At 41.6% G+C, this 18,162-nt stretch overlaps 1 protein-coding gene across 3 annotated transcripts; it reads right to left on the bottom strand.

The window, feature by feature from the left end:
• Window positions 1-22: 22 nt before the first annotated feature.
• sycp3 (synaptonemal complex protein 3) lies at window positions 23-7,297 on the bottom strand. 3 transcript variants are annotated; one of them, XM_041836670.2, is made up of 9 exons: window positions 7,199-7,297; window positions 6,791-6,951; window positions 6,606-6,678; window positions 6,454-6,488; window positions 6,181-6,298; window positions 1,525-1,624; window positions 1,335-1,433; window positions 791-895; window positions 23-499 (listed from the first exon to the last, which is right to left on the bottom strand). In XM_041836670.2, the coding sequence occupies exons 2-9, from the start codon at window positions 6,921-6,923 to the stop codon at window positions 446-448; spliced, it is 717 nt and encodes a 238-aa protein (XP_041692604.1). In that variant the 5' UTR covers window positions 6,924-6,951; window positions 7,199-7,297; the 3' UTR covers window positions 23-445. The 3 variants fall into 3 exon arrangements, with proteins under 3 accessions (XP_041692604.1, XP_041692603.1, XP_041692602.1); XM_041836669.2 differs by lacking the exon at window positions 7,199-7,297 and adding an exon at window positions 7,096-7,174; XM_041836668.1 differs by lacking the exon at window positions 7,199-7,297 and having other exon boundaries at window positions 6,791-7,187.
• Window positions 7,298-18,162: the final 10,865 nt, after the last annotated feature.

Below are 18,162 nucleotides of genomic sequence, written 5' to 3' on the forward strand. Positions count from 1 at the left end.
ATGTCGAAGCACATAGGCAGAGGAGTGGATCAAAGTTTTGGTATTGTTGTCTGCCTTGACAAAATCAGAAAATACTTCTCAGTCCATTATAAAAAATAACTGCTACTTATAATGGCTTTAATAAAAACAAAATTGTATTGTTTAGTGCAAATTGTTTTATGATATCACATTTTTGGTACATTGACTAAAATTGCACTTCAAACAGAAGATAAACATACAGGTAAGTATACAATAGCAGATCAATTGGCAAATAAATATACAAATAAGAAACATGTTAATGAATAAATACAGCAAGCAAATATACAAACAAAATTCAGACTTTGAAAACGTTATCTCTGTCTTTCATTTCCAGTGTCTAATTGTCATGAACTCTCAAATTGTAAAAAACATCAGCGGTTTGACTGTAGAGAGGGTGTTGACATGGTAACATCAGATTAAACTTCCTCTAGAACAGCATAGACTGAAGAGACTTGCGGACAGTGGCCATCTCCTGCTGTTGCTGTGGAGACAGAGAGAGATGTTATAACACACAAGTGACCAATGGGAAACCATTCCAGATTTGCCATAACTCAGTGGTAGCCAGAAATGAGTGGGAGTTGGACGCAACATAATTTCCGTCATAAATTAATGTGGTTTCAATTTACTTTAATTAACCCTCATACGTGAAGGCTACATGACGTGAATTTGCTAGCTTTGAGCCAAGCCAATTAACTGATCTTAACTTAATTGTGTCTTGACAGTGTACAGTTTGTCAAAAACTGTAAATGCGATTTGACATTGCGTAACTCACAGTGTCCATCATAATTTTATTCTGCAACACTGCCATCTCCTTCTTCAGCTCCACCTGTGCCCCCTGCAGGAAGGTCTCATGGCTCTTCTCCATCTCCTCCATGTTCTTAAAAAGAAAATATAACAAACCCAAGAGTTTCAATTATTTTGATTAACTTCATAGAAAGATCTGGGTTGAAATTGAATCATTCCAAATAGCGTTTTTTTGCACTTCAACTTAATAGGTGTTTTGATTTGTACAGCAGTGTGTTGGAGAACAGCAGCGAGTTAACACGTAATTTAGAAATTGGTACTCCCATAGCATGTGCCGGATGACCCGTAAATACTGAAAACAAACCTGACGGAGAAGTCATCTTGCGAATGCCACAGGACAGCCGATTTGTAAATTAAGTACCATACTGATGTGCAAATCAAAAACACTTGTGAAAATGTAATGTATAAAATTCACCATCTGTAATGATGGAATTCCAGCTATGGATCAGTGTCTTTGGGAGCATTTGCATCAGACCTAACATTGTAAGAGGAAACTGTCATCTGGCACTCACCTTAATGAACTGCTCGTATAGCTCTTTGATGGTTTTCAGTTTCTGGCTTTGCACCACTCTAGCCTGCTGGAACAGCTTTTGTTGCTGGCGAAACAGGTTCTACAGAGGAAAAGACAATGTTACATTTCAGCTGTATACTGTGTGTGAGTCCCGAAAGAGTTGTATTATCATTATACAGAATAGCACTGACATTCAATTTTTCCTCCTGATCCTCTGATTTCTGTGCATCAATCTCCCATTGCTGCAGCACAGATGACACCTGCTGTGAGTACTCCTGAGTCAGCTTCTGCCTGCAAAAACACCCAGTAGACAAAGTTTTCACCGTTACCCAAGACAAATGACAAAGTGCAAAGCAAACATCAGATGTAGGCTAATAAATGTGTAAACTAATGGCAATAAAATGGTGTCTGGAATAGGACTTTGGCCATATTCAGTGATATCAAATGTTACCTTCCATGTGTAGTCATTGACGTACCCTACAATGCGCCCAAACATAATTATATTCTTAGTTTTGTTGTTGTTGCTCGAGTCTGGGCGCTTGATTTGAGAGCATGCATACTGTTTCAATGTTGATCCAAAAACATTGACACAAAGAGCAAGCTACGATTCAAAAATTCAACTGGCAGTGTTCATAGTGATTTTAACGCTACATTTCAAAAACAGAACAAAGCAAAACTTTCTGGTAGAAAGTATACTTCTGATTGATAACTTGGTATTCTTCAGCTCCCTCTGAATAAAGAAAACACCCTGCTAAACAAAGAATGCAGGCAATATCTTGTGGTTGTTTTTTGCATGTAATGTACACTACCGTTCAAAAGTTTGGGGTCACTTAGATAATTTCCTTGTTTTCGAAAGAAAAGCAATTTCTTTGTCCATTAAAATAACAACAAAATGATCAGAAATAGAGTGTAGACATTGTTAATGTTGTAAATGGCTATTGTAGCTGGAAACTGCAGATTTTTTATGGAATATCTAAATAGGCGTACAGAGGCCCATTATCAGCAACCATCAGTCCTGTGTTCCAATGGCACGTTGTGTTTGCTAATCCAAGTTTATCATTTTAAAAGGCTAATTGATCATTAGAAAACCCTTTTGCAATTATGTTAGCATAGCTGAAAACTGTTGTGCTGATCAATGATAATCCAAGATGGCATAGCAGTGCGATCGTGTATTATGTTGTGTCCTCGTGTAAATAGTTTTTTTTTTCGTATATATTTCTCAATCTCACTTTCCATCCTTAACTAAATATTATTTCCTGCAACCCGCCTCACCCAATGTGGAACGGATTCTATTATTTCTTCATACCTTTTATCAAGAACCCACGGCTGAAACTAGCCAGCTAACTAGCTACTTGCTATTAGCTATTGCTATTAGCCACCGTTAGCGGTCTTCACCACTGTCTGTGGCCAGCACTACCTACCAGCCAGCTCTAGCCTGGACAATTATCGGCCAGTCTGCACAGCGTGCTATCGACCCAGAGCATTTAGGATTTTCTGCCGGAATCACTGAAACTTAACACCGGATCATCAAAACTAGCTAGCTGCAACGAATGGATGTTGTTGTTGGCTAACCACCACTTGTCCCAAAGCTAGCACCAGTTAGCCTTGAGCTAGCCTCGAGCCAGGCCCATCTCCCGGCTATCCACCTCACTGTCAACCGGACGGGACCTCCTAGTGTCGACACGGAGCCCTGCCGATCCATCACGACTGGTCTGCCGACGTAATCGTCTGATGTGGTTTCAACAGGCTTCCCGTTGCGATGATCACGAAGATCCATCTGCTAGCACCGGCCCGCTAGCACGCGCAATCAACAGCCGTGCCTCCTGCTCGCCTGTCCTGTAGCAGCCTACGAACTGCTCCCGGACTTACCTATTGCTGTTCACTGGACCTTATGATCACTCAACTACACATCTGATGTCCGCTGGACTGTTCCTTTATACGGTACCCCATCCTGTTTATCTTGTTTAGCCTCAGCCCAAACTTTCGTCACCATTACCAGTTGTTGTCTTAGCCCTCTCAAATAACACCTGTGATTGCGTTATGCCTCTGTCCAATGTCAATATGCCTAGCCTATTGCTGTTTGGGTTAGTTGTTATTGTACTATTTCACTGTAAAGCCCCCAGTCCCGATCAACCTGCCTCAGATAGCTCCTTTGTCCCAACCCCCATACACGTGGAGACCGGCTCAATCGGTACCTCCAGTGATGCTATCTCTTTCATCGTTACCCAATGCTTAGGTGTACCTCCACTGTACTCATATCCCTCCATATCCTTGTCTGTACATAATGCCCTGAATCTATTCTACAACGCCCGGAAATCTGCCCCGTTTATTCTCTGTACCCAACGCACTAGAAGACCAGTTCTTAAAGCCTTTAGCCGTATACTTATTATATTCCTCCTCTGTTCCTCTGGTGATGTAGAGGTTAACCCAGGCCCTGCAGCCCCCAGTATCACTCCTACTCCCCAGGAGCTATCATTTGTTGACTTCTGTAACCGTAAAAGCATTGGTTTCTTGCATGTTAACATCAGAAGCCTCCTCTCCAAGTTTGAGTTATTCACTGCGTTAGCACACTCTGCCAACCCTGATGTTCTAGCAGTGTCTGAAATCTGGCTTAGGAAGGCCACCAAAAATTCAGGAATTTCCATCCCGAACTACAACATTTTCCATCTTGATAGAACTGCCAAAGGGGGCGGAGTTGCAATCTACTGTAGAGATAGCCTGCAGAGCTCTATCATACTATCCAGGTCTGTGCCCAAACAGTTTGAGCTTCTACTTCTAAAAATCCACCTTTCCAGAAAAAAGTATCTGACTGTTGCCACTTGCTACAGACCCCCCTCAGCCCCAATTGTGCCCTGGACACCATATGTGAATTGCTTGCCCCCCATCTATCCTCAGAGTTCGTACTGCTTGGTGACCTAAACTGGGATATGCTTAACACCCCGGCCGTCCTACAATCTAAACTAGATGCCCTCAATCTCACACAAATTATCAAGGAACCTACCAGGTACAACCCTAAATCCGTAAACATGGGCACCCTCATAGATATCATCCTGACTAATTTACCCTCTAAATACACCTCAGCTGTCTTCAACCAGGATCTCAGCGATCACTGCCTCATTGCCTGCGTCCGTAATGGGTCCGTGGTCAAATGACCACCCTTCATCACTGTCAAACGCTCCCTAAAACACTTCAGCGAGCAGGCCTTTCTAATTGACCTGGCCCGGGTATCCTGGATGGATATTGACCTCATTCCGTCAGTAGAGGATGCCTGGATGTTCTTCAAAAGTGCTTTCCTAACCATCTTAATATAAGCATGCCCCATTCAAAAAATTCAGAACTAAGAACAGATATAGCCCTTGGTTCACCCCAGACTTGACTGCCCTTGAACAGCACAAAAAACATCCTGTGGCGTACTGCATTAGCATCGAACAGCCCCCGCGATATGCAACTTTTCAGGGAAGCCAGGAACCAATATACACAATCAGTTAGGAAAGCAAAGGTTAGCTTTTTCAATTAGAAATGTGCATCCTATAGCACTAACTCCAAAAGGTTTTGGGACACTGTAAAGTCCATGGAGAATAAAAGCACCTCCTCCCAGCTACCCACTGCACTGAGGCTAGGAAACACTGTCACCACCGATAAATCTACGATAATCGAGAATTTCAATAAGCATTATGCTACGGCTGGCCATCTCCCTCATTAACTTTAAGCATCAGTTGTTAGAGCAGCTTACCGATCACTGTACCTGTACACAGCCCATCTGTAATTAGCCCACCCAACTACCTCATCCCCATATTGTTATTTATTTTGCTCATTTGCACCCCAGTATCTCTATTGCACATCATCTTCTGCACATCTTTCACTCCAGTGTTAATACTAAATTGTAATTATTTTGCACTATGGCCTATTTATTGCTTTACCTCCATAACTTGCTACATTTGCACACACCGTATATATATTTTCTGTTGTATTTTTGACTTTATGTTTTGTTTTACCCCATATGTAACTCTGTTGTTTTTATCGCACTGCTTTGCTTTATCTTGGCCAGGTCGCAGTTGTAAATGAGAACTTGTTCTCAACTGGCTTACCTGGTTAAATAAAAGGTGAAATAAAATAAATAAAATAAAAAAGAAGCAATAAAACTGGCCTTCTTGAGACTAGTTGAGTATCTGGAGCATCAGCAATTGTGGGTTCGATTACAGGATCAAAATGGCCAGAAACAAATAACTTTCTTCTGAAACTCGTCAGTCTATTCTTGTTCTGAGAAATGAAGGCTATTCCATGCGAGAAATTGCCAAGAAACTGAAGATGTTGTTCAACGCTGTGTACTACTCCCTTCACAGAACAGCGCAGATACTCAACTAGTCTCAAGAAGGCCAGTTTTATTGCTTCTTTAATCAGCACAACAGTTTTCAGCTGTGCTAACATAATTGCAAAAGGGTTTTCTAATGATCAATTAGCCTTTTAAAATGATAAACTTGGATTAGCAAACAAAACGTGCCATTGGAACACAGGACTGATGGTTGCTGATAATTGGCCTCTGTACGCCTATGTAGATATTCCATTAAAAATCAGCCGTTTCCAGCTACAATAGCCATTTACAACATTACCAATGTCTACACTGTATTTCTGATCAATTTGTTGCTATTTTAATGGACAAAATGTTTTTCTTTTCTTTCGAAAACAAGGAAATTCCTAAGTGACCCCAAACGTTTGAACAGTAGTGTACATGACAAACTGGGTACCATCTGTGTGTACATTCACTATTCAATGCCAGTAGGTGTAGCTGAGGTGAAGGAGGGCTGACACTGCCTCAAACAATCTCTGGTCTCAGCACGTGTTGTTACCTTTGTGCATACTGGGTATTCCACAGCTGCTCCAGTTTCTGATTGCTGCCCTTCAGTGAGCTCTTGGTGAAGGTCTCCAAACGTTTCCTCTTGGCCAGCATGGCTTTGCTTATATCAGCTATGAAACGAATACCATTTTGAGACAAACATTTATTAAAGAACATAGCACAAGCCTACCTTTGGTTAAGACAACTTTAATCAACAGGTTGTTTTTTTTATATTGAAGATATTGCTATTAACTAGCAAAAATAAATGACATTGTGATAAACTTGCCTCCAAATCTCTCCAACATGGTTTGTACCTCGTTCCTAGGGAATGCCATGATTCAAGAAACAATTAAAAGGGTGAAGGCTCAATTTGAAGATAACAGGCTGTTGCTGGTAGGAAGCTTAGTTTATGTTAGCTAACTTTATAACTTTACGTACCCCACTCCAACTTTTAGATCATCCTCCTCAAATGACCTTTTCTTGGCCAACTTGTCAACGACAGGAGTTTCATCTATGGACATTGGCAGAGATGAAGGTGATCAGAGATACCACAGATGGTAAGTTAGCTAGCCCAAATGCCCGGGGTCAGAAAACCAATTGCCTTTGCATAGCTAGCTAGATACCTTCTCGGATGTCATCCTCTGAACAACTCAGTCCTTTCTTTTCGTCCTCAAGTGCGAAATCAAACGATTTTATGTCAGTTGAGTCTTCTGCATGCTTCGTTTTCTTTGACTGTTTTCTCCCAGTGGAGGCCATTACCGGTCGTGTTATTCTAGACAAAAATCTAAAGAACAGTAGACTAGTTAGCTAATTTACCTCAACGTATAAAAAGATGACTGTGGTTCAACCCTTAAATTAAGTCAGGACGAGTACTAGTCACTGCTACCGCTATAACCTACTGTAATTTCGACTAAAGTCAAATGTTTACCAGTTAGCTAACTAGCTAGTACTGTATATTTTCAGTAGTCGTCGGTCAATCTAAGTTATGGTTACGTTTCTGCTGCTGTAACGTTACCACAGAATCACTCAACTGTATGACGTTTCTGCTGGTCTGTTCCCGCCAAGGAAAATATAATTGGTTCTCCAGGATTTCGCGCCATGATAGCACGAGCTTGCTATAAAATCTCAAGAGGCAGGACAACCTAAACCAGACTTCAAAGACACTGAAATCCCGATCTTGTAGTCGTAGCTAGGCTAGCTATAAGAGTACAGGGATCAAATATACAGTAGCTGCAAGCAGCAATGCCGGGGTTCAGATATGGGCCCATTGTGCCACAATCAGGAAAAATGTGACACATTGCCCTAGGACAAGTTACTTCAGTACTGTTTACCACGCTTGCCAAATAACTCAAAATCAAACTGATCATGCAATATAATATGCTTTTGATGTATTGTGGACCATTTAATGATGTTGATTACTTTAAAACGTATTCATCTACAGAACTGCTGGACCCATCAGTACCAAATTTGGTATATAGCATCTATGATGCACATCTTCAACCACAATATTTTCCAAGACTCTTGCTCAAACGATATGGCTGGTATGAGCCAATGAGTTTGCATTAATGCTTTTTCCTGTCCAACAGCGCCACCATGTGGCCAAACGGAACCATACTTTACAGGTTAGCTAGACTCCTATCCCTGATGTGGGGGTCTATTCTCTTACAACTAGAAGTGATGCCTAGCTTAAAAAGAATACATTAATGATTAAACATAATATGTTTGTGCTGTACTGATATAGATTGTTTAACATAACAAGCTGTGACTAATGTGAGGAACCGTTAGGGCGTAGGCTGAGATAGATTTGTGACACACACACACACTGCCTCTTTGTTAAACCGCTCAAGGACATGTGTACTGCAACAATGAAGAAGAAGTGGTTGCTGACTCTCTAGACAGGTTGCAAAAACAACTAATGCCCGGCAACAGTGACGCGCCAAGAGGCTGGGACCAGCCTGTGCGCCAACGATAGGCTGAGTAAGTTTAAACCACGCTCAGCCTCTACTCTGACAGGCCCGCTTTGAGCGGGAACTATTTCTGTCAGAGTATTAAAGAAGAACTTTGTGTTTGAGCAGTTAGTTCTCTGTTAGCCCTGTGAGGTGTTACAGTGAGCCCGTATATACGAAGATTGCATTTACCATTTATTCGCTTGACTAATTATATTAATAAAAAAGCTGAGAATATATTCAGTGACTTAGTGTTAAATTCTGTTCTGATACCAGATTCGAATTACGCAACTTAACACTGAGCATTTGTGCAAAATGTTATCACTCGGAGTCAAACAGATCGAGATATAAACATGTGCCCGTTATAGCGCCACCATGTGGTTGATCTGAATGTGCTTAGATATGATGAGTCTTGACAGTGTTTGGAACATGTGTAGACCACGCCCACATTAATATTTATTTATTTGAGATGCTGTCCTGCAAAATCATCATTTGTGAGAGATTGGTCCATAGATGCCACCTATCAAGTTTTGTGCAGATCGGTCATTCGGTGCCAGAGGAGTAGCGTCTTAAGTGTTTTACACAAAATTCAAAATGGCGGACCTTATAGGTCCTTGAGGCAAATTTGTTCCTTGTGAGGAGAGGGACCGATGAACCAAATTTCATGACTCTAGGTCACACAGGGTGAGGGGCGTGACCTTTCAAAGTTTGCATCTTAAATCGCTTGCGAAAGTATTCACCCCCCTTGGCTTTTTTCCTATTTTGTTGCCTTGCAACCTGGAATTAAAATGGATTTTTCTGGGGGTTTGTATAATTTTATTTACACAACATGCCTACCACTTTGAAGATGCAAAATAAAAAAAATTGTGAAACAAACAAGAAATTAGACCAACAAAAAAAAAGAACTTGAGTGTGCATAACTATTCACCCACCCAAAGTCAATACTTTGTAGAACCACCTTTTGCAGCAATTACAGCTGCAAGTCTCTTGGGGTATGTCTCTATAAGCTTGGCATATCTAGCCACTGGGATTTTTGCCCATTCTTCAAGGCAAAACTGCTCCAGCTCCTTCAAGTTGGATGGGTTCCGCTGGTGTACAGCAATCTTCAAGTCATACCACAGATTCTCAATTGGATTGAGGTCTGGGCTTTGACTAGGCCATTCCAAGACATTTAAATGTTTCCCCTTAAACGACTCAAGTGTTGCTTTAGCAGTATGCTTAGGGTCATTGTCCTGCTGCAAGGTGAACCTCCGTCCCAGTCTCAAATCTCTGGAAGACTGAAACTGATTTCCCTCAAGAATTTCCCAGTATTTAGGGCCATCCATCATTCCTTCAATTCTGACCAGTTTCCCAGTCCCTGCCGATGAAAAACATCCCCACAGCATGAGGATGGTGTTCTCGGGGTGATGAGAGGTGTTGGGTTTGCGCCAGACATAGCGTTTTCCTTGATGGCCAAAAAGCTCAATTTTAGTCTCATCTGACCAGAGTACCTTCTTCCATATGTTTGGGGAGTCTCCCACATGCCTTTTGGCGAACACCAAACGTGTTTGCTTATTTTTTTCTTTAAGCAATGGCTTTTTTCTGGCCACTCTTCCGTAAAGCCCAGCTCTGTGGAGTGTACGGCTTAAAGTGGTCCTATGAACAGATACTCCAATCTCCGCTGTGGAGCTTTGCAGTTCCTTCAGGGTTATCTTTGGTCTCTTTGTTGCCTCTCTCATTAATGCCCTCCTTGCCTGGTCCGTGAGTTTTGATGGGCAGCCCTCTCTTGGCAGGTTTGTTGTGGTGCCATATTCTTTCCATTTTTAATCATGTTCAAAGTTTCTGATATTTTTTTATAACCCAACCCTGATCTGTACTTCTCCACAACTTTGTCCCTGACCTGTTTGGAGAGCTCCTTGATCTTCATGGTGCCGCTTGCTTGGTGGTGCCCCTTGCTTAGAGGTGTTGCAGACTCTGGGGCCTTTCAGAACAGGTGTATATATACTGAGATCATGTGACAGATCATGTGACACTTAGATTGCACACAGGGGGACTTTATTTTACTAATTATGGGACTTCTGAAGGTAATTGGATGCACCAGATCTTATTTAGGGGCTTCATAGCAAAGGGGGTGAATACATACTGTGGAATGCAGAATTTGGTTTTCGCCAGGCATTACTGGAACCATGTCGTCCAAAAAGTTATACTTTTGAATCATCTGTCCATAGAACATTGTTCCAAGAGTCTTGATGATCATCCAGGTGCTTTTTGGCAAACTTGAGTCAACTTTTTGGACGAGATGGGTTCCCATTATGCCTGGCGAAAACCAAACACTGCATTCCACAGTAAGAACATCATCCCAAAGGTCAAGCATGGTGGTGGTGGTGTGATGGTTTGGGGATGCTTTGCTGCCTCAGGACCTGGACGACTTGCCTTAATAGAAGGAACCATGAATTCTGCTCTGTATCAGAGAATTCTACAGGAGGATGTCAGACCATCCGTCTGTGAGCTGAAGCTGAAGCGCAGCTGGGTCATGCAGCAAGACAATGATCCAAAACACACAATCAAGTCTACATGAAAATTGCTAAAAAGCAACAAATTTGAAGTTTTGGAATGGCCTAGTCAAAGTCCAGACCTAATCCCAATTGAGATGTTGTGGCAGGATTTGAAACGAGCAGTTCATGCTTGAAAACCCACACGTCACTGAGTTAAAGCAGTTCTGCATGGAAGAGTGGGCCAAAATTCCTCCACAGCGACGTGAGAGACTGATCAACAACTACAGGAAGCATTTGGTTGGAGTCATTGCAGCTAAAGGTGGCACAACTAGTTATTGAGTGTAAGGGGGCAATTACTTTTTCACACAGGGGAATTGGGTGTTACATAACTTTGTTTATGAAATAAATGAAATAAATATGTAATTGTTGTGTTATTTGTTCACTTATGTTCCCTTTATCTAATATTAGGTTTTGGTTGAAGATCTGATAACATTCAGTATCACAAATATGCAAAAGTAGAGAAAATTAGAAAGGGGGCAAATACTTTTTCATAGCACTGTATATAAATATTAGGATGAGCAATGTCAGAGTGGCATTGACAAAAATACAGTAGAATACAGGATATACATATGAAATGAGTAAAGCAGTATGTAAAAATTATTAAAGTGACTAGTCTTCCATTATTAAAGTGACCAGTGATGCCATGTCTATGTACATAGGGCAGCAGCCTCTAAGGTGCAGGGCTGAGTAACCGGGTGGTAGCCGGCTTGTGATGGCCTTGAGATAGAAGCTGTTTTTCAGTCTCTCGGTCCCAGCTTTGATGCACCTGTACTGACCTCGCCTTCTGGATGATAGCGGCCGTGGCTCGGGTGGTTGATGTCCTTGATGATCTTTCTGGCCTTCCTGTGACATTGGGTGCTGTAGGTGTCCTGGAGGGCAGGCAGTGTGCCCCCGGTGATGCGTTGGTCAGACCGCACCACACTTTGGAGCCCTGCGGTTGCGGAAAGTGCAGTTGCCATACCAGACAGTGATACAGCCCGACAGGATGCTCTCAATTGTGCATCTGTAAAAGTTTGTGAGGGCCTTAGGTGCCAAGCCAAATTGCTTCAGCCTCCTGATGTTGAAGAGGCACTGTTGCGCCTTCTTCACCACACTGTCTGTGTGGGTGGACCATTTCAGATTGTCAGTGATGTGTACGCAGAGGAACTTAAAGTTTTTCACCTTCTCCATTGCAGTCCCGTCGATGTGGATTGGGGCGTGCTCCCTCTGCTGTCTCCTGAAGTCCACGACTTAAGGGAGAGGTTATATTCCTGGCACCATTCTGCCAGGGCCCTCACCTCCTCCCTGTAGACTGTCTCGTCATTGTTGGTAATCAGGCCTACTACTGTTGTGTCGTCTGCAAACTTGATGATTGTTTTGGAGGCGTGCATGGCCACGTAGTCATGGGTGAACAGGGAGTACAGGAGGTGGCTGAACACGCACCCTTGTGGGGCCGTGTCGAGGATCAGCTTAGTGGAGGTGTTGTCTCCACTAGAGGAATAGGAAGCGGAATAATAATAATGAACGCCAACAAATACAATCAGGTTTCACCAGCTTCGCTGCTGAACCCCTAATAATGTGTCAATGAGTTGACTGTGTAAACTCAGTTACTTCTCTTTTTTGTATTTTTCCTAGGTGTTCTAATTCCAAATACAATGCTGCAGTGCAGAGTGGACAGTGCACCTGGAGGGGTAGGCCTGAAATATATTATAAGCCTATACAATAACAGGAATGTAGGCCTATGTATGACCATTGTTTGTTTCACCATAGATCTATGCATTGACAAAAGAGGTGTGGTTTTGGTGTGAACTTTAATTAAGAAATGTATAGTTATGCTAAAATGGTTACAGCTAGCTCAAGAGTAGGCTACAAGAATTTAAAACTTTTAACTCAATGAATCTCAAAACATCAATAATCAATGACATGGGAGGCCGAGCACAGCACCTCTCTGGTGCTCCTGGCTTCCTCGCAACTGCCAACTCTGCATTTCAGTGTTCTAGCACAGTTATTAGCTTTGGGTGTGCCAGGCCTTAGCAGGCTGATTCCCGGTGTATGTAGGCTACTGCATAGGGTGCTGTACTAGTTCCATATTGCAGTCTTTATGGCCCATTCACTTGATTTGCGCAAGCTGCCAAGCGCGTCATGGGGTCGGGCGCAGCGCAAGGTTAAAGTTGAGCTAGGCGCCTCCTCCATTGAAAAACAATGTCTCACCCAGCGCAAAGCCGTTCTTGCATGAGACATGTGAAACCAGCTTTAGGCAACCATCTGCCCCCAGCCATAGTATCCACACCCTGTGATTCACTAAGTCCTTTCAGTTAAATTCAATTCACAACTGCATTTATCCCCTCAGGCCAGGGCAAATATGAAAGGCAAGTCAGTTACAAGTATCATAATCAACACAAAACGCTCCACATAAAATACAGTAGACAACAGATATCATTCCCTAATACAATACATCCGGCCCATGCAACATATCCTGTAAATACACAATACAATTAATACAATGGATTTAAATGTCGACAGCCACAAGCACTATCCCACTTCTGACTCCAGTTCTCTGCTGCCAATGACTGGAACAAATTGCAAAAATCTCTGAAGCTGGAGACACTTATCTCCCACACTAACTTTAAGCATCAGTTGTCAGAGCACCTTACCGATCACTGCACCTGTACACAGCCCATCTGAAATTAGCCCGCCCAACTACCTCATCCCTATATTGTTATTTATTTTGCTCATTTGTACCCCAGTATCTCTATTTGCACATCATCTCTTGCACATCTATCATTCCAGTGTTAATACTAATTGTAATTATTTTGCACTATAGCCTATTTATTGCCTTACCTCCATGACTTGCTACATTTGCACACACTGTATATATATTTATTTCTGTTGTATTTTTGACTTTGTTTTACCCCATATGTAACTCTGTGTTGTTGTTTTTATCGCACTGCTTTGCTTTATCTTGGCCAGGTCGCAGTTGTAAATGAGAACTTGTTCTCAACTGGCTTACCTGGTTAAATAAAGGTTAAATAAAATAAAAATAAAAAAATGGTTAGAGAGAGAGAGAGTATCGACCCGAGTGTGGCGCTGGAAATGTTCGTCTCGTGATGCAGTTACTCTTACGGCTTGTTGTGTGTAGTCCTCTGTTTTTTCTAACATCCTTGCATTGTCACTGACATGATTCAAACTATCCTCTTGGCTTTCCCCTTTCTGACTTGTCACATTAGAGGTATTTATGAAACTAGCAACTGCACTCAAAGTCATCATATCCTGATGATGCATCAGAAATCAGTCCCAGCATTCCTCTATTGGCCATTAATGTACTCGTAAATCAGAAACTGAGCTTCCATCTTCAGAGGGGGTGTCATCACTCACTGAAACATAAAAGCAGGCTTGAGTAAAGCCCTTCATATTGTGCACCTTTCTCATTACAGTAAAAGTAGTGCAGATGCATTTAATGTAAAACAAAAAACAACAGCCTTGCAATATCTTTCTGGTACTCGGGGATAGGCAAAAATTACAAAATACAAATACAAAATACAATTACAAAATACCATTAAGATCAATGTATCAAAATAAACTACAAAATACTTGTATTTTGAAATGTATTTAATTAAAATACATGTATTTTGTATTTTAAAATACAGCAATACATTTGCAAGTAGTCGGCCGGAACAGCAACAAAATGCTCAGTAATGGTTACAGACACTTTTTACTTGCAACGACTGTGATTCAGTATGTTGTTATTTATTTACCTTAGTTGAATGCACTGACAGTATTTCACGCTAGATAAGAGTGTCTGCTAAATGACCAAAATGTAAATGTATAGGTGGAAATGAACATACCAAAATGAACTGCAAAGCACACTGGGTATTATTATTGGCCTTGTTTTCAGGCGGAGCTCATTAGAACAATACTCAGCATACTTTACAAGAGTCCATTTTTACATATACAGTGGGGGAAAAAAGTATTTAGTCAGCCACCAATTGTGCAAGTTCTCCCACTTAAAAAGATGAGAGAGGCCTGTAATTTTCATAATAGCTTCACGTCAACTATGACAGACAAATTGAGATTTTTTTTCTCCAGAACATCACATTGTAGGATTTTTAATGAATTTATTTGCAAATTATGGTGGAAAATAAGTATTTGGTCACCTACAAACAAGCAAGATTTCTGGCTCTCACAGACCTGTAACTTCTTCTTTAAGAGGCTCCTCTGTCCTCCACTCGTTACCTGTATTAATGGCACCTGTTTGAACTTGTTATCAGTATAAAAGACACATGTCCACAACCTCAAACAGTCACACTCCAAACTCCACTATGGCCAAGACCAAAGAGCTGTCAAAGGACACCAGAAACAAAATTGTAGACCTGCACCAGCCTGGGAAGACTGAATCTGCAATAGGTAAGCAGCTTGGTTTGAAGAAATCAACTGTGGGAGCAATTATTAGGAAATGGAAGACATTCAAGACCACTGATAATCTCCCTCGATTTGGGGCTCCACGCAAGATCTCACCCCGTGGGGTCAAAATGATCACAAGAACGGTGAGCAAAAATCCCAGAACCACACGGGGGGACCTAGTGAATGACCTGCAGAGAGCTGGGACCAAAGTAACAAAGCCTACCATCAGTAACACACTACGCCGCCAGGGACTCAAATCCTGCAGTGCCAGACGTGTCCCCCTGCTTAAGCCAGTACATGTCCAGGCCCGTCTGAAATTTGCTAGAGTGCATTTGGATGATCCAGAAGATGATTGGGAGAATGTCATATGGTCAGATGAAACCAAAATAGAACTTTTTGGTAAAAACTCAACTCGTCGTGTTTGGAGGACAAAGAATGCTGAGTTGCATCCAAAGAACACCATACCTACTGTGAAGCATGGGGGTGGAAACATCATGCTTTGGGGCTGTTTTTCTGCAAAGGGACCAGGACGACTGATCCGTGTAAAGGAAAGAATGAATGGGGCCATGTATCGTGAGATTTTCCATCAGCAAGGGCATTGAAGATGAAACGTGGCTGGGTCTTTCAGCATGACAATGATCCCAAACACACCGCCCGGGCAACGAAGGAGTGGCTTCGTAAGAAGCATTTCAAGGTCCTGGAATGGCCTAGCCAGTCTCCAGATCTCAACCCCATAGAAAATCTTTGGAGGGAGTTGAAGGTTCGAGTTGCCAAACGTCAGCCTCAAAACCTTAATGACTTGGAGAAGATCTGCAAAGAGGAGTGGAACAAAATCCCTCCTGAGATGTGTGCAAACCTGGTGACCAACTACAAGAAACTACAAGAAAGTCCGTGTTGCCCAGCGACAGCCCCAAAACATCACTGCTCTAGAGGAGATCTGCATGGAGGAATGGGCCAAAATACCAGCAACAGTGTGTGAAAACCTTGTGAAGACTTACAGAAAACGTTTGACCTGTGTCATTGCCAACAAAGGGTATATAACAAAGTATTGAGAAACTTTTGTTATTGACCAAATACTTATTTTCCACCATAATTTGCAAATAAATTCATTAAAAATCCTACAATGTGATTTTCTGGAGAAAAAAAATTCTCATTTTGTCTGTCATAGTTGACGTGTACCTATGATGAAAATTACAGGCCTCTCTCATCTTTTTAAGTGGGAGAACTTGCACAATTGGTGGCTGACTAAATACTTTTTTTCCCCACTGTACATTTATATTTAGTTCATTTATCAGACGCTCTTATCACACCATAGTGCCATCAGACTTCTGATCCCAATGCAGGGTGAAAGGGGGCCACAAAATTGTGAACTATAAAAAATGCAATAGAAAATATTTTGTATTTTGAAAATACAATTTACAGCTCTCGAAAGTATCATGTTACAAAATACATTGGAGTGTAGTTCAGCCCAGTGTAATACAAATTACTCAGAAGTAATTGAAATACATATTTCAAATACATGTAACAGAAATATTGCCCATCTCTGCTGGTACTGTACATATAGCCATGCTTCATAAACAGAAAGTCTATACTTGTTTACGATTTCAAATCCAATTCAAAAAGACAATTGGATATAGAAAGGAGAATTTACCAGTAGTGATCGATGAGGACTCAATAAACGTGTAATTTTTATAGACTTAATAGACTTTAATAGACTTAATGGCTGCACTCTGATATCCTGATGATGCATTGGAAGAACTCCCAGTATGCGCTTTCCATTCAGACACCTTGCCATGAGCAACAGTACTAAAAACTGAGCTTCCATCTTCAGAGGGGGACTCACCACCACTCACTGAAACCTAAAAGCAGGATTTAGTAAAGCATTTTGTTTTGTCCCTCTTGTTATCAGTAAAAGCAGTGCAGCTGTACATTATGTAAAACAAAAATAGCCTTGCAATATCTTTCTGGTACATTTAGCTGTTGTTGTGTTGTGGTTGTACTGTGCTGTATAGTTATCCGTCTACCTGAATACTTTAAGTCTAATGTTACGTGACTCTTGCACTATGTATATCATGTTTGCGAATTATGTGCTGCAAGTCTGTCTAAGTAAATAATTGTATACTGACATGCTGTATGAGACAAAGACATTCCTAATAAAAGTAATCATCAGTCATCAAGTTAGTACAGAAAGGAAAGGAGAATGTAGCAGGAGTGGTGGTTATTGTTCAGGACTCATCAATAAGCTTGTCATTTTAATAGACTTACTGCTGGGAGGAGGGAAGTATATGCTTCCTCTGGTTGTCCTTGTCTTCCTTGTTGGCTCAATGACACTGACATCTGCACTCAGTTGACCTAGCCATTCATTCACTTTGTTAGTCATATGAATATTTGCCTTGGCGTGTGCTCCAGCACTATAAACTGAGCTTCCATCTTCAGAGGGGGTGCCACCACTCACTGAAACATAAAAGCAGGATTGAGTAAAGCCCTTCATATTGTGTGCCTTTGTTATCACACAGTAAAAGTAGTGCAGTTGCATGGTATGCACTTAATGAATAGGCATACAGTGAGGGAAAAACGTATTTGATCCCCTACTGATTTTGTACGTTTGCCCACTGACAAAGAAATTATCAGTCTATAATTTTAATGGTAGGTTTATTTGAACAGTGAGAGACAGAATAATAACAAAAAAATCCAGAAAAACGAATGTCAAAAATGTTATAACTTGATTTGCATTTTAATGAGGGAAATAATTATTTGACCCCTCTGCAAAACATGACTTAGTACTTGGTGGCAAAACCCTTGTTGGCAATCACAGAGGTCAGACGTTTCTTGTAGTTGGCCACCAGGTTTGCACATATCTCAGGAGGGATTTTGTCCCACTCCTCTTTGCAGATCTTCTCCAAGTCATTAAGGTTTCGAGGCTGACGTTTGGCATCTCAAACCTTCAGCTCCCTCCACAGATTTTCTATGGGATTAAAGGTCTGGAGACTGGCTAGGCCACTCCAGGACCTTAATGTGCTTCTTCTTGAGCCACTCCTTTGTTGCCTTGGCTGTGTGTTTTGGGTCATTGTCATGCTGGAATACCCATCCACGACCCATTTTCAATGCCCTGGCTGAGGGAAAGAGGTTCTCACC

This window comes from Coregonus clupeaformis, chromosome 19 (assembly GCF_020615455.1).
Source record: "Coregonus clupeaformis isolate EN_2021a chromosome 19, ASM2061545v1, whole genome shotgun sequence".
Lineage (NCBI taxonomy): Eukaryota > Metazoa > Chordata > Actinopteri > Salmoniformes > Salmonidae > Coregonus > Coregonus clupeaformis.

Bases quoted from the DNA above. Each gene is read 5' to 3' on its own strand.
- sycp3 (XM_041836670.2), bottom strand. From the start codon at position 6,923: ATGGCCTCCACTGGGAGAAAACAGTCAAAGAAAACGAAGCATGCAGAA. The intron at 1,625-6,180 runs GTAACAACACGT...GTGTTTTTGCAG, and splicing joins AATACCCAGTATGCACAAAG to GCAGAAGCTGACTCAGGAGT. The intron at 500-790 runs GTGAGTTACGCA...CTGTCTCCACAG, and splicing joins ATAAAATTATGATGGACACT to CAACAGCAGGAGATGGCCAC.